Genomic DNA, 12,984 nt, shown 5'->3' on the forward strand with positions numbered 1-12,984 from the left:
CATTTGTGCCACCGCGCACTCATGGAGTGAGGTAAGCTTCTTCAACCAGACATTCAAAGCAGTGAATTAGCTGGATGAATTCCATTGTTTCAGACTAAGCTAAGCTAAGCTGCTTTGAAAATGGCATTATTGTTATGAAATGTTTGTTTAAAAGCCTGTTTATAGTGTTTTACCAATTGAGAAAAACTGTGATGTCATTTTAATGATATACAGTGCAGTACACAGTCAACTGAAAAGTTGACATTTAGAGACAGGTTGTTGGCATCACACCAGTCCGTTAACTGGTCCACCTCCTCTCTGTATGCTGCCTTTTTCTTGCTCATAAGGCCTACCACTGTCGTGTCATGTTCTGGAAAAAAACATACCACGCGAGCTTCTGACAACTCAATGAAAAGAAGAATTCAAAAACTTGTCTTTGTGAATTTATTTCTGCATATGCATAAAGAAAAATTTAATATGTTATGTTTAAGGATGTATATGATCAACATCAAAAATCCAAATATTCACTGGAAAACAACTTCACAACAAGTCATCTTTGTGCTTCAGCTTCCACCTTTAAAGGACAGAAGGAGAAGGACCTTCCCAAGGAATCTTGGAAACTGGTTCAGAATTAAATCAACATGACGAGAATAGCTCAAAACTAAACCGTAAGCTTTGGTCTAAATGTACATTACAGGATTAAGCTTTGGTCTAAATGTACATTACAGGATTTTTTAGGTGATATGTTCTGATCTTAATCTGGTCTTGTACATGAATTTGAAAACTACACAAATATGAACAGACTGAAATATGTCAAGAGTCACAACCTTTCTCTGACACGATCACACTCTTACAACTACACATCACACAGAGACATTGAGGAACTAGACCACCACAGAGTAAACCCAGGATAAAGAGGTTCAGTGAATGTGGTGTTGAAGGTGTAAAGGTGGTTCAGTTTGTCAGAGGAGACACTGTAAAAGGACAGAGAACCAGCAGGACGGTCCACATACACTGATACTCTGTGAGACACAGAGGAGGAGGGGATGGGTGTTTCTATATTATTGTGAAGGACAGAATATCCAACACTAGAGCACCTCAGACTCCAGGACTGATCATTGTATCCAAACCAACAGTTTTTACTGTTTCCTTTCCTTTTGATTCCTCTGTAACTCACTGATATATAAACCCGTACACTCCATTCAATTTCCCAATAACAGCGATCAGTCAGTTCATTGCAATACAACAGCTGAGGACACTGATCGAATCTGTCTGGATGATCAGGATATGATTGATTCTCCTCAACATAGGTCACCCTCCTTTTGATTTCAGACAGTTGTAAGTTTTTGTTCACTGTGGTTTTGTCGATTGTGAGTTGACAGAAATCTGATGGAGAGAACAAGACACAATCCAGCTGCAGTTATTGACCTATCATCAGTTTGATGACAACTCATGACAGTTTGAAGATAGTTGAATGTTGCTCATCTCATTAAACACAGACTTACACTTCCTCAGGCCAGGTCTCAACCATTGCGCTCCACTAGGCTTCACCCTGAAAGGAACAGAGGGTCAAAGACATGCAGACATGGACATTACATGGCTCTAATACGCACATTGGTTTAGGATTGTGTTCAGATGGAGGCTTGTATGTATAATATGTGGAGAAGAAGGTGATGTAGAGAAATTGTTTCACTGCTCTGTAAAACCTTTTCATGCAGTAAAGAAACTGACATCACAATAATTCATGTCAAACTGTTTCTCCTCCTTTGAGACTATTTAACAATTGTCCAGAAATAATGTTGTCTCCCCACAACCACCTGGTTTATTTACTGTATAGCTTATAGTTCAGAAAAATAGGTGTGCTGCTTTGAAAATGGCTTACTGTATGGTTTCATAAACTTGGTTTAAAGGTCTGGTTATAGTGTTTTAGCAGATGAGAAAAACTAATATTTCACTTCATCCCCTATCAGACATTCTGTGTAGTTAGGTAGTCTCCATACCTGAGAGTGTCCATTCTCCAGTGTGGATCCTCCAGTCCATCAGACAGCAGCTTCTCTCCCGAGTCTCCTGGATGATTGTAGCTCAGGTCCAGCTCTCTCAGATGGGAGGGGTTGAAGCTCAGAGCTGACGCCAGAGAAGCACAGCCTTCCTTTGTGATGAGACAACCTGACAACCTGTACACACACAATGAACAAAGTCTATGAGTCTATAACAATATAAATATGGAAAAGTCATGGTGTTTAAAAAGATATGTTTACATCTCAGAATTTGTGATTTGAGTTATTTTGGACAGCAATTTGAAGAGTTTATTAATCATTGTCTACATTAAAGACTTAACCCCTGTATAATAATTTGGTTCTTTTATGAAAGTCATAAGTAAGTACTGGCGGTTTGTTCCCCGCTGCTTCATGAAGCACCGTCCACACCATATGACCTACTGGTTTAAAACCATCTCTAAAATGTTCATCTATTTCCCCTTCACAGGGCACAACAACTTTTATTAGGATCAAATCATGTTGTTTATACATGCAACGTGAGCTGTCCCTCTGATGCTTGTTCCTGATTCTGCCCAATCTTGTCACTCCTAAGCTCAGTATTTTCATCTCCGCTATCTCCATCTCTGCCTCTTGTCTCTTTCTCACTGCTATCATTTTTAAACCACAGAGCAGAACTGGTCTCACCACTGTCTTGAAAACCCTTCTTTTGAGTCTTGCTCAAACCTCTTTTCAACACTCCCCATCACACTGAACTGTTGACCCCAAGTACGTGAACCCCTGCACCTTCTTTACCTCATGGCATCAGTGGTGCTCTTATGGGGCATGAAACCATACTCCACACCAGAAAACTTCTCTTCTATTCTTCAGGCATCTTCTCCCAAACAAAATGGTTGAAAACTCCACCGCTGTCTCTTCTGGACACTTTCACACCTCTACAGGTACATCGTCAGGACCAACATCCTTTTCACTCTTCATCCTTCTCATAGCTTTGCTCACCTCATATGTTTCTTTTATTTCCTGCTCCACAACATTCACATCTTCCTCCCCTCTTTCCCTGTCATTCTCCTCATTCATCAGCTCCTTAGAATCCTCCTTTTATCTTCTCCGCACACTCTCCTGGGTTGTTAGCACCTTTCCATCACTGTCTTTAATTACCCTTATCTGTTGCACGTCCTTCTCAACTCTATCTCTCTGTCTGGCTAGTCTGTACAAGTCCTTCTCTTCTTCCTTTGTCTCTAACCTGTCATACAGCTCATAGTAAGCTTTCTGTTTGGCCTTTATCACCTCTTAACTCTGCTCTGAGCTTCATTTGTAGTCCTGTCTACTTTCCTCAGTTCTTTCTACATCCCACTTCCTTTTATCCAACCTCTTCCTCTGGATGCATTCCTGTACTTCCTCATTCTACCACCAAGTGTCTTTATCTTCTTTCCTCTATCCAGATGACATACCAAGCACTTTCCTACCTGTTTCCCTGATAACCTCTGCTGTAGTTTCGCAGTCACCTGGAAGGTCTTCCTGACCACCCAGAGCCTGTCTCAACTTCTGTCTTAATTCACAGGTTTCTTCATTCTTTAGCTTCCACCACTTGGTCTATTTTCTGTCATCTTACTCAACACCATGCGGTGCTGTCTGGCTACACTCTCTCCTACCAACACTTTGCAGTCACTAACCTCTCTCAAATGACCTTGTCTACATAGGATGTAGTCCACCTGCATGCTCTTACCTCCACTCTTGTGTGTCACTCTGTGTTCCTCTCTATTCCGGAAGTAAGTGTCTACAGCCATTTCCATCCTCTTAGCAAAGTCCACCACCATATGTCCTTCTAGGGACTCTTTCCTTTACACCAAACCTGCCCATCACCTCCTCATCACCCCTATTCCTCTCACCAACATGCCTATTGAAGTCTGCTCCAACCAGTCCCCTCTCTCCTCTGGGTATACTCTCTATGACCTCATCTTACTCACTCCAGAATCTCTCCTTCTCTTTCAACTCACAGCCACTTGTGGAGCATACCCACTGACTACATTTACCATCATCCCTTCAATTTCTAGCTTTAGGCTCATCACCCTGTCACCCTGTCTTTTCACCTCTAGAACATTGTTCACAACCCACCCTTCAGGATCACTCCTACCCCGTTTCTCGTTTCTCTTCCTATGCACACCATGGTAGAACACCCCACTTTCCTTGTCAGTGCACCAACGTTAAGAGTCTCTATTCTCAGATCTATGCTCCTGCTTTTCCTGTTCTCTCTCTGTCCAAAAACCCTTCTGTCTGCACTCCTTCTTTGACTAACAGTAGTACAATTTCCACCAGCACGCTGTAGGTTAACAGCATCAGTTGTTGTTGTTCAACCAGACCTCGACCGATCCAGTATGAAATTCCTATGGACAATTTACATAGTTGTTATTGGCAAGTTTTACGCCGGATGCCCTTCTTAATGCAGCACTCTCTATTGATCCAGGCTTGGGACTGGATCAAAGGTCACTGGCTTGCAACCTCTGTGGGTAGATTACATAGTCATGTTGCTTTTTTTTTCAATAATATTTTAGTGTTAATGAAACAACAAATATGGTTGTGCCCCAAGAAGGACACGTAGACACACAGTTTGGAGCAGGTTTTGAACCAGTAGGTCATATGGTGTGGATGGTATTGAAAATTTACAGTAATATTTAGACAAATATATTATAGAAAAATATGGAACATGACTATTTTCTCGTAAAAAATATTGTGCCCTGTGAAGGGGATGTAGATGAACATTTCAGAGAAGGTTTTGAACCAGTAGGTCATATGGTGTGGACGGTATTGAAATATTACAGTAATATTTATACTAAAATATTATAGAAAAATATGGAACATGACTATTTGCTCATAAAAATGGTTGTGCCCTGTAAAGGACATGTAGACACATAGATTGGAGCAGGGTTTGAACCAGTAGGTCATGTTTGGACGCTATTGAATTATTAATTTCTTGAAAATCCAAATAATTTATCGACGGTCCCTAAGTCAACGTCTTCCTGTACCACACGGTTTCGTTCTGTGTCCGCGTAGCGAACACGAAATGCGGATCGCTTGTTCAAACACGGACCGCTTGTCTGGAGGTACTTTTGGTCGAATGTCTGTTGAATGTCCAACGTCAAACTAACTTCACCGCGGTAAGCAGCGGCCGCCCCCGTCTAAGCACGCACACCCGCACCTACATAGCAATCAGTACGCATTAACACCTGATCAGCCACCGAGAGCGGGCGCACATACATCTTGGATCCCTCACACACACACACATTACGCGTTTTTCGTTTGGTATAATTGCTTTTGGTCGTTGTTTTATTACATATCGGGAGTAGTCGGACTTCCGTGTCGATGTGATACGCGGATCCGGCATATTATTTGGTCCCATTCGTTATTAGTGGGAGAGCTGAACAGCTCTCACACTATTGATATCTTCGGTTTTTATTATTTTGCTACTTCTTATTATTTCACCCGTTTTTCGGTCGGTTTCATCGTCTCAATTCATTGTAGAAACGTCGTTAAACTTTCTAAACGTGTGTCGTAAACGTGGGGGCTATTACTTTTCACATTTTCAGCTTTTCAAGTTTTAACGTTATTCAACTTTTTTCGTTGTTTTTTTTAATAATGGTTCTTCTCTCTTTTCATCAGCGTCTGTCATCGTCATTCTTTGGCGTAGAAACTTCATTTCAACTTCAAAAGCGCCTATCGTCTTTCAACTTTATCGGTGTAAAGCAGTGTCCTTGTACCTTCCATACTTTTCAACTTGTGAGCGTTTAGATTTAGTGCGTTTTTTGTTACATTCTCTGTTACAAACACCCCCAAGACCAGACAGGACGGAACCCACAAGCAGTAACAGGCGAGGATGGCAGAATACAAAACGATATTTATTATTACTACACAAAACAGAGGGTCACTACAGAGTAGGAAAAAGGTTCACCAACTAAACTCAGGAGCACTGCAAGGCAGGACCAAACAAACTAAACAGAGGAATAACACTAAACAGAAGTAACTACAAAACAAAATCAGGACACAATAGGTCGCTGCACTGAGTAGGCAAAATATAACCAAGAGTAACAAGGCTTTCACAAACTACAGAGTCAGGCTCTACACCGCTCTACAAACGTAGCCAAATTAGGAGTAGCAGGGCTGTTCACAATCCAAACTAAACAAAAACCAACCGTCATACAGGAAGCCAGATGCAAACAGAGAGTCCACCATGACACACTGACAACCGGAGGAGTCTCCATCCTCCACTTAAATAGTCCCCCAGTAATGATGTTCCCGGAAGGAAACAGCTGCTCAGTGCCGCCCTCTGAGGTTGGGAGGAGACTCACAACATTCTCAGCTTTTCCATTAGTGTGTATTGCGTCAGCTAGAGTGCGTGATGTCACAGCTAGAGTGAGAGGGTGCGCTTTTTAAAGACAGAACTTCTGTCTTTAACTCGTCACTACAGCCACAATTTTTACTCTATCAAAGTAATTATTTCACTAAATCGTAGTCATACTTGTCTTCTTTCTAATGATGTGTCTGGATATACCCTCAGACCTATACTTTAGTCGCTATCGACCTCAAAGCTCAGAGAGATCCTGAAATTCTCCCATAGACTAATGATAATTTTCGGCAGACGTCTGGAGAAAAAAACAGGAGGAAACATATTTTGAAATTGCGACTGTGGCGACAGTGAGTCTTTATTCCTCAAACATAATTAAGCTAATTTCTTAGATGATCTTTAGGGAAATGAATCCTGACCTGAGAGTCTCAATTTGACAGTGAGGACTCTTCAGTCCATCAGACAGTAGCTTCACTCCTGAATCCTGCAGGTCGTTGTTACTCAGGTCCAGTTCTCTCAGACTAGAGGACTGAGAGCTGAGAACTGAGGACAGAGCTTCACAGCTTCTCTCTGACAGGTTACAGCCACTCAGACTGATGAGCAGAAATATAGAGGAAACAAGTTTCTAGTTAATGTCAATCACCTTTAATATTAAGCATTAACTGTATATATATATATATATATATATATATATATATATATACACAGTATATAACTGTAAAATGGCTTAGAAAATGAAAAACATTTGTTATGTTAAATGAATTTGTAATTCACATTCTGTTTAATTTTTGGTTTCTCTCTTATAAATAATTTTTGACAAATAAAATATCTCCATTTCTTTAAAACAAACAGTAGCTTGATCTGACCTGAGAGTCTCCAGTTGACAGTGAGGACTCTTCAGTCCATCTGACAGTAGCTTCACTTTTAAATCCTGCAGGTCGTTGTTACTCAGGTCCAGTTCTCTCAGACTAGAGGACTGAGAGCTGAGAACTGAGGACAGAGCTTCACAGCTTCTCTCTGATAGGTTACAGCCACTCAATCTAAAATGTAAAAAAAGGTATTGTGAAATAAAAAAAGAGAGAAAACAAAACTTAATTTATAGTAAGAAAATAAATAATTATTTTTTTTATAAATGATGAATAAATTTTTAGACTTACACAACTTTTTTGGAGGCTTTAAGCACTTCAAACACAAACAGAAGATCCTTCTCTAAAAAGCTTGAAGAGTATTTTACTGGGTCAAACTCATCCAGTTCTTTTCCTGATGACACCAACATGAAGAGCAGAGCTGACCACTGAGCAGCAGAGAGTTCATCTGTAGAGACCTTTCCCGAGTCCAGGTACAGTTGGATCTCCTCCACTAGAGAACAGTCATTCAGTTCATTCAGACAGTGGAACAGGTTGATTCTTTTCTCTGCAGATGGAGACTCTGAGATCTTCTCCTTGATGTACTGAACTGTTTCCTTGGTTTTTAAATCACTTCTTGTCTGTCTAATAAGGCCTTTAATGGGAGTCTGATTAGTCTGCAGTGAAAGACCGAGGAGGAAACGAAGGAACAGGTCCAGGTGTCCATTTGGACTCTGTAAGGCCTCGTTTACAGCATCACCGTAGAACTGTGTCTCTGCAGATTTGTTTGTAGCAGTTTCAGACATGTGAGATGTTGATTGTTGTTGTGACAGCAGGTTGAACCCAGAGTTGATGAAGGTCAGATGGACATGAAGAGCAGCCAGAAACTCCTGAACACTCAGATGGACGAAGCAGAACACCTTGTCCTGGTACAGTCCTCTCTGCTCTATAAAGATCTGTGTGAACACTCCTGAGTAAACTGAGGCTGCTCTGATATCGATGCCACACTCTGTCAGGTCTGACTCATAGAAGATCAGGTTTCCTTTCTGCAGCTGCTCAAAAGCCAGTTTTCCCAGTGACTCAATCATCTCCCTGTTCTCTGGACTCCAGAGTGGATCTGTCTCAGCTCCTCCATCATACTTGATGCTCTTCACTTTGGTCTGAACCACCAGGAAGTGGATGTACATCTCAGTCAGGGTTTTGGGCAGCTCTCCTCCCTCTCTGCTTTTCAGCACATCCTCCAGAACCGTAGCAGTGATCCAGCAGAAGACTGGGATGTGGCACATGATGTGGAGGCTTCGTGACGTCTTGATGTGGGAGATGATTGTTGTGGCCTGCTGCTCATCTGTGAACCTCTTCCTGAAGTACTCGCACTTCTGTGGGTCAGTGAACCCTCTGACCTCTGTCACCAGGCCAACACAGCCAGGAGGGATCTGATTGGCTGCTGCAGGTCGTGTGGTGATCCAGAGGCGAGCAGAGGGAAGCAGGTTCCCCTTGATCAGGTTTGTCAGCAGCACATCCACTGAGGTGGACTCTGTGACATCAGTCAGGGTTTTAGTCTTGTTGAAGTCCAGAGGAAGTCGACACTCATCCAGACCATCCAAGATGAAAACAACCTGGAACTGTTCAAAGCTGCAGATTCCTGCTGCTTTAGTTTCAGTAAAGAAGTGATGAACAAGTTCCACTAAGCTGAACTTTTGCTCTTTCAGCACATTCAGCTCTCTGAAGGTGAATGGAAATGTGAAGTCTATGTCCTGGTTGGCTTTGTCTTCAGCCCAGTCCAGAGTGAACTTCTGTGTTAGGACTGTTTTCCCAATGCCAGCCACTCCCTTTGTCATCACTGTTCTGATGGCTCCATCTCTTCCAGTTGAGCCTTTAAAGATGTCTTCTGGTCTGATGGTTGTTTCTGGTCTGACTGGTTTCCTGGAGGTTGTTTCAATCTGTCTGACCTCATGTTCATTGTTGACCTCTCCAGTCTCTCCCTCTGTGATGTAGAGCTCTGTGTAGATTTGGTTCAGAGGGGTTGGGTTTCCTGCTTTAGCGATGCCTTCAAACACACACTGGAACTTCTGTTTTAGCTGAGATTTAAGTTGATGCTGACAAACTGCAGCAGGAGATCCTGAATAAACAACCAAAAAAATGATTAATGTAATTTGTTAGAAACATGTCAGTTTACTTCTGGTCCACATATAAAAATCACATCAGTAAATGTGTGATTGTTTCTGTGATGTTAAATGTTATAAATCCTCTTACTGCTCTGCAGACAGTCAGCCAGCTCCTCCTGCTTCATCCTCCTCAGGAAGTTCACTGTGATCTTCAGAAATGCGTCTCTGCTGCTCCTCCTCTGCTCTTCATCCTCATCATCCATCTCCTCCTCATCCTCCCTCTGACTCTCTAAGCATTCTGGGTAATCTGAACTGAGAACCTTCTGGATCTTCTTCAGCTCCTTCTTCACAAATGTGACCATGTTTTCCTCCAGCAGCTGGAACAGAAACTATATGAATGACAGCATCCAACTAAAACTATGGAGTCAAACATCAAATCCATGTTGGACACACTGACAATCCACTGATCTAAAAAGTGCAGCATGAGATTATTGTGAACACAACAGATGAACAGTAGTAGTTGTACATGTACAGACCATAAATATGGAGTCCAGGTGTGTTTGGTGCTGCTGGACAGACTGATAACTGGGAACCTCTGAGCTCTGCAGGTCCAATCTGTGGAGGAACCATGAAGAATGAGTCACATGATGTGAGTTCACACACAAGCAAACACAATGAAGTGATGTTTGATTGAGTCAGAGACTCCCTGTAGTGGTTAAGGTTTACTGTGACAGTCAGTTGGTTCAGTCTCAGCAGCTCTGAACAACATACTGTATATCTCTGCCTCCATCTCTGAACAAGGCTGAAGCAGTTCAGTTAGTTCCATAGTTTTCTCTGGACCCCTCCCCAATGTGACTGGCGATGACATGTATAGCCGGCTGTCATAGCTCCACGGCTGGTTGTCCAAGGGCATTTTAACCTTAACCTGAGCGACAGTAGTGTGTCACTACGGCCAGGGCATCAGACCTCTCAAATCCCTGTTATTAAAAGACTTGATAAGTGACCATCACATAGATCTGTTCTGTGACACCTGGTGTGACAGATCTAGTGTCACAGTGTCAGGAATCGAGAGTCTTTCCCATATTATTACCTACTTCCTGTTTTTATTTTGTTCTGCCTTTACTTTCAATCCATAGTAAAGAAAGAGCATACTACAACATACAAAGGAAAGTGGGAACACTAGTAGGATGTAGTGGGGATAAGAGGAAGAAGATACTTAAAAAGCACAAGACTTGAAAGTGTGAATGTGGAGCGTAAGTAGAGCATGTACAGTAATAATCTATTGCCCAAAATATACAATTCAAAGGAAAAGGTTGATAGAGTGCTTGAGAGTACAAACAAACAAAGTTAGGGTTGAAGATAATACTGAATTCAAAGGCTGAATTTAAGTTCTTGGAGAAGACAGGGCTGGATAAAGTTTGGATATAGTTTTTTAGATACAGTGGGTGGTGGTAATGCACTGTAGAATGCAAGCCACCATAAAAAAATCAAAAATAATAATCAATCAATAATAAGAGTTCTGGGTCATTACTTATCAGCTGTTTCCTGTTAGTCATCAACCCAGTATTTAAGCTCCAGCATTTGTTGTGTAAAAATTCATAAAGTTTATAAAGTAATTACTGTTGAGATTCCAGGAGACAATGTTACAAAATAATATGGCATCTGCTGTACTACAACAGCACCCACTGTGGCAGGTGTGGATAATAGCACTCACTGGGTCACGTGTGTAAGGAGGAGACCCTGTTATGCAACAGAAGTGTAGTAGCACCAAGACCATTAAAACTACAGTGTGTTTTACTGACCTACTGTAGATAAGGCAGGTGGGAGGAGGGCAGCTTCTGCTGCAAGCTCTTGACCTACAGTAACCTGACCTTGCGAAAGTGAAGGTTTGGAGGGGAGCTGCCCCGCCCGGGGAGAAAAGGGCAGAGCAACAAGTGTCTTCACTTTGTTTGGGATCATGATTGGGTAAAAATATAATAAAATAATGGTCAAAAACACCCTAAAAGGTCATGATGATGATCTAACGTCCGGGGAGCTGAATCCCACCCCGTGAGCAACAGGTATATAAGGTGATGTTGTGACCAAAAATCCTCAGTCTGTCTTGTCTTCTGTCACTTTTCTGTGGAATAAACGCTTTGTCGACCCTGGATCTTACTGCTCTGGACTTAGTCATTTTTTGAGACCCTGCGGTTGGGACAATAATAATAAATAATTTTGGGTTCTGGCTACTGGGACTTAGTTTATTTTCCACACTTTGGGAGTTTTATCTCGTCAACTCTTTGGGAAGTTACTAATTTTCTGGAACCTTACAACTGTGCATTTTAGTTCATTTTTTTTCTTTTTGGGATTTACCATTTAATCTCTCGAATTTATATATTTAGAATTTTATTATCTCAATAAAGGATATTTTACACCTATTGGATTTATAAAAAGCTCAGTCAGATTGGAATACAAAATTTAAAGGCTTTAGTGTCGGACACGACACATTCACCATATCCAATTGCCAGATTGTTCATTGTCAGCATTCCAGCATTTTTCTTGTCTTTACCTTGACCCAGTTCCTGTTCTTGATCACGTTTTTGCCTGAGCCCTTACCATCGATCCTGTCTTACCTGTGCTTAGACTGTGCTTGTCCTGACTGCCTCCAGTCTGCTCCTTGTCTGTGCCTGTCCTGTGATTATTGTACAGCTGTCCTTCGTCTGTCTGACCTGCCTCTGCCTCTCATGCAGTGAGTAGCACAGTTTTTGCCTATTGCTTACAGGCTTAAAGCAAATGCTTAGACCAAAGCCTCAATATTAAACTTCTTGTAGCACAATGTCAAACACAGTGTAACCACAAATTAAACACATTTTCAACTTTGCACTTTGGTCTCAATTCTGTAACACTTGGGAAACACAATACAGTACATGTTGTCTTACATTAGACACTTTGTTTAAAACCAAAGTTCCCTGTTATCATTGGGAAAACACTCTGTTCAAAAAGCTCATCTGGCAACTGTAGTCACTCACACACACCTGAAAAAAACCTTCACAAAAAACACAACACCAAGCGCCTTAGCGCAAGAGGACGAGGACATAACCTTTGATGTTGATGAGGTCTTGAGGCCAGACCCAAGTAGAAGACAGGATCCATAAGAGAAAAGATGTCGTGACCCTGTGCTGGCTCCACCAGCCATTCTGTTTTCCTCACCAGGCCACGCCTCTGCTTTGGACCACGCCCACTCCCTCCTTCCCTCAGTAAACTCTTGGTAATCAGTTCAGTTTCTCACACCTGTGCCTGCCCTCTGCTGTCTTCATATACCTTCCCAGCCCATCACTCTGTGCTGGGTCATTGTCACCACTCTCTCCCCTGACTTTGTTGCCTTCCAAGAAACCTGAAGCGAGGACTATTTATGGGTATTGTCGCCAGTTAGTCACGTGTTGCTTGGCATATAAAGACATGCAAAGGCACCTGTCTTTTGGTTAATGCTTTGCAGTAGCTTCCCTTGTTCTTGCAATGTTGCTAGCTTTCAGTTTGTTCATGCCCAGGTTGCCCATATTAGCCACGCATTGCACTGCATGTAGGACGTGCAGTGGCACCCCTGGCCTTCTGCTTAGCCACGGTTGCTCATGCTTTGCCTTAGCCACGTTGGTATCTTGTCCTGAGCTCCATGTGTTACCTTTTGTTTTGGTTATGTGTTTTGCCTCCTGGTGCATTTTGTTTAGTTTCAAAGGAGTGTTTTG

At 42.0% G+C, this 12,984-nt stretch overlaps 1 protein-coding gene across 4 annotated transcripts in view; it reads right to left on the minus strand.

The window, feature by feature from the left end:
- The window catches only part of LOC114849073 (NACHT, LRR and PYD domains-containing protein 14-like), a 39,574-nt gene that overhangs the window by 22,520 nt on the left and 4,070 nt on the right, over window positions 1–12,984 (minus strand). The window contains exons 4-11 of one of the 4 annotated variants that reach the window (XM_055505605.1): window positions 9,799–9,877; window positions 9,411–9,639; window positions 7,470–9,276; window positions 7,179–7,352; window positions 6,732–6,905; window positions 1,980–2,153; window positions 1,485–1,531; window positions 410–1,365 (exon numbers count right to left, since the gene is read on the minus strand). The exons of the other annotated variants lie outside the window; for them this stretch is intronic. Of the exons in view, the coding sequence (XP_055361580.1) occupies window positions 836–1,365; window positions 1,485–1,531; window positions 1,980–2,153; window positions 6,732–6,905; window positions 7,179–7,352; window positions 7,470–9,276; window positions 9,411–9,639; window positions 9,799–9,877 (3,214 nt within the window). The 3' untranslated portion in view covers window positions 410–835. Of the gene's footprint in view, window positions 1–409; window positions 1,366–1,484; window positions 1,532–1,979; window positions 2,154–6,731; window positions 6,906–7,178; window positions 7,353–7,469; window positions 9,277–9,410; window positions 9,640–9,798; window positions 9,878–12,984 lie in introns of those variants that run through there. 4 annotated transcript variants of the gene reach the window in all.

This window comes from Betta splendens, chromosome 2 (assembly GCF_900634795.4).
Source record: "Betta splendens chromosome 2, fBetSpl5.4, whole genome shotgun sequence".
NCBI classification, from domain to species: Eukaryota; Metazoa; Chordata; class Actinopteri; order Anabantiformes; family Osphronemidae; genus Betta; species Betta splendens.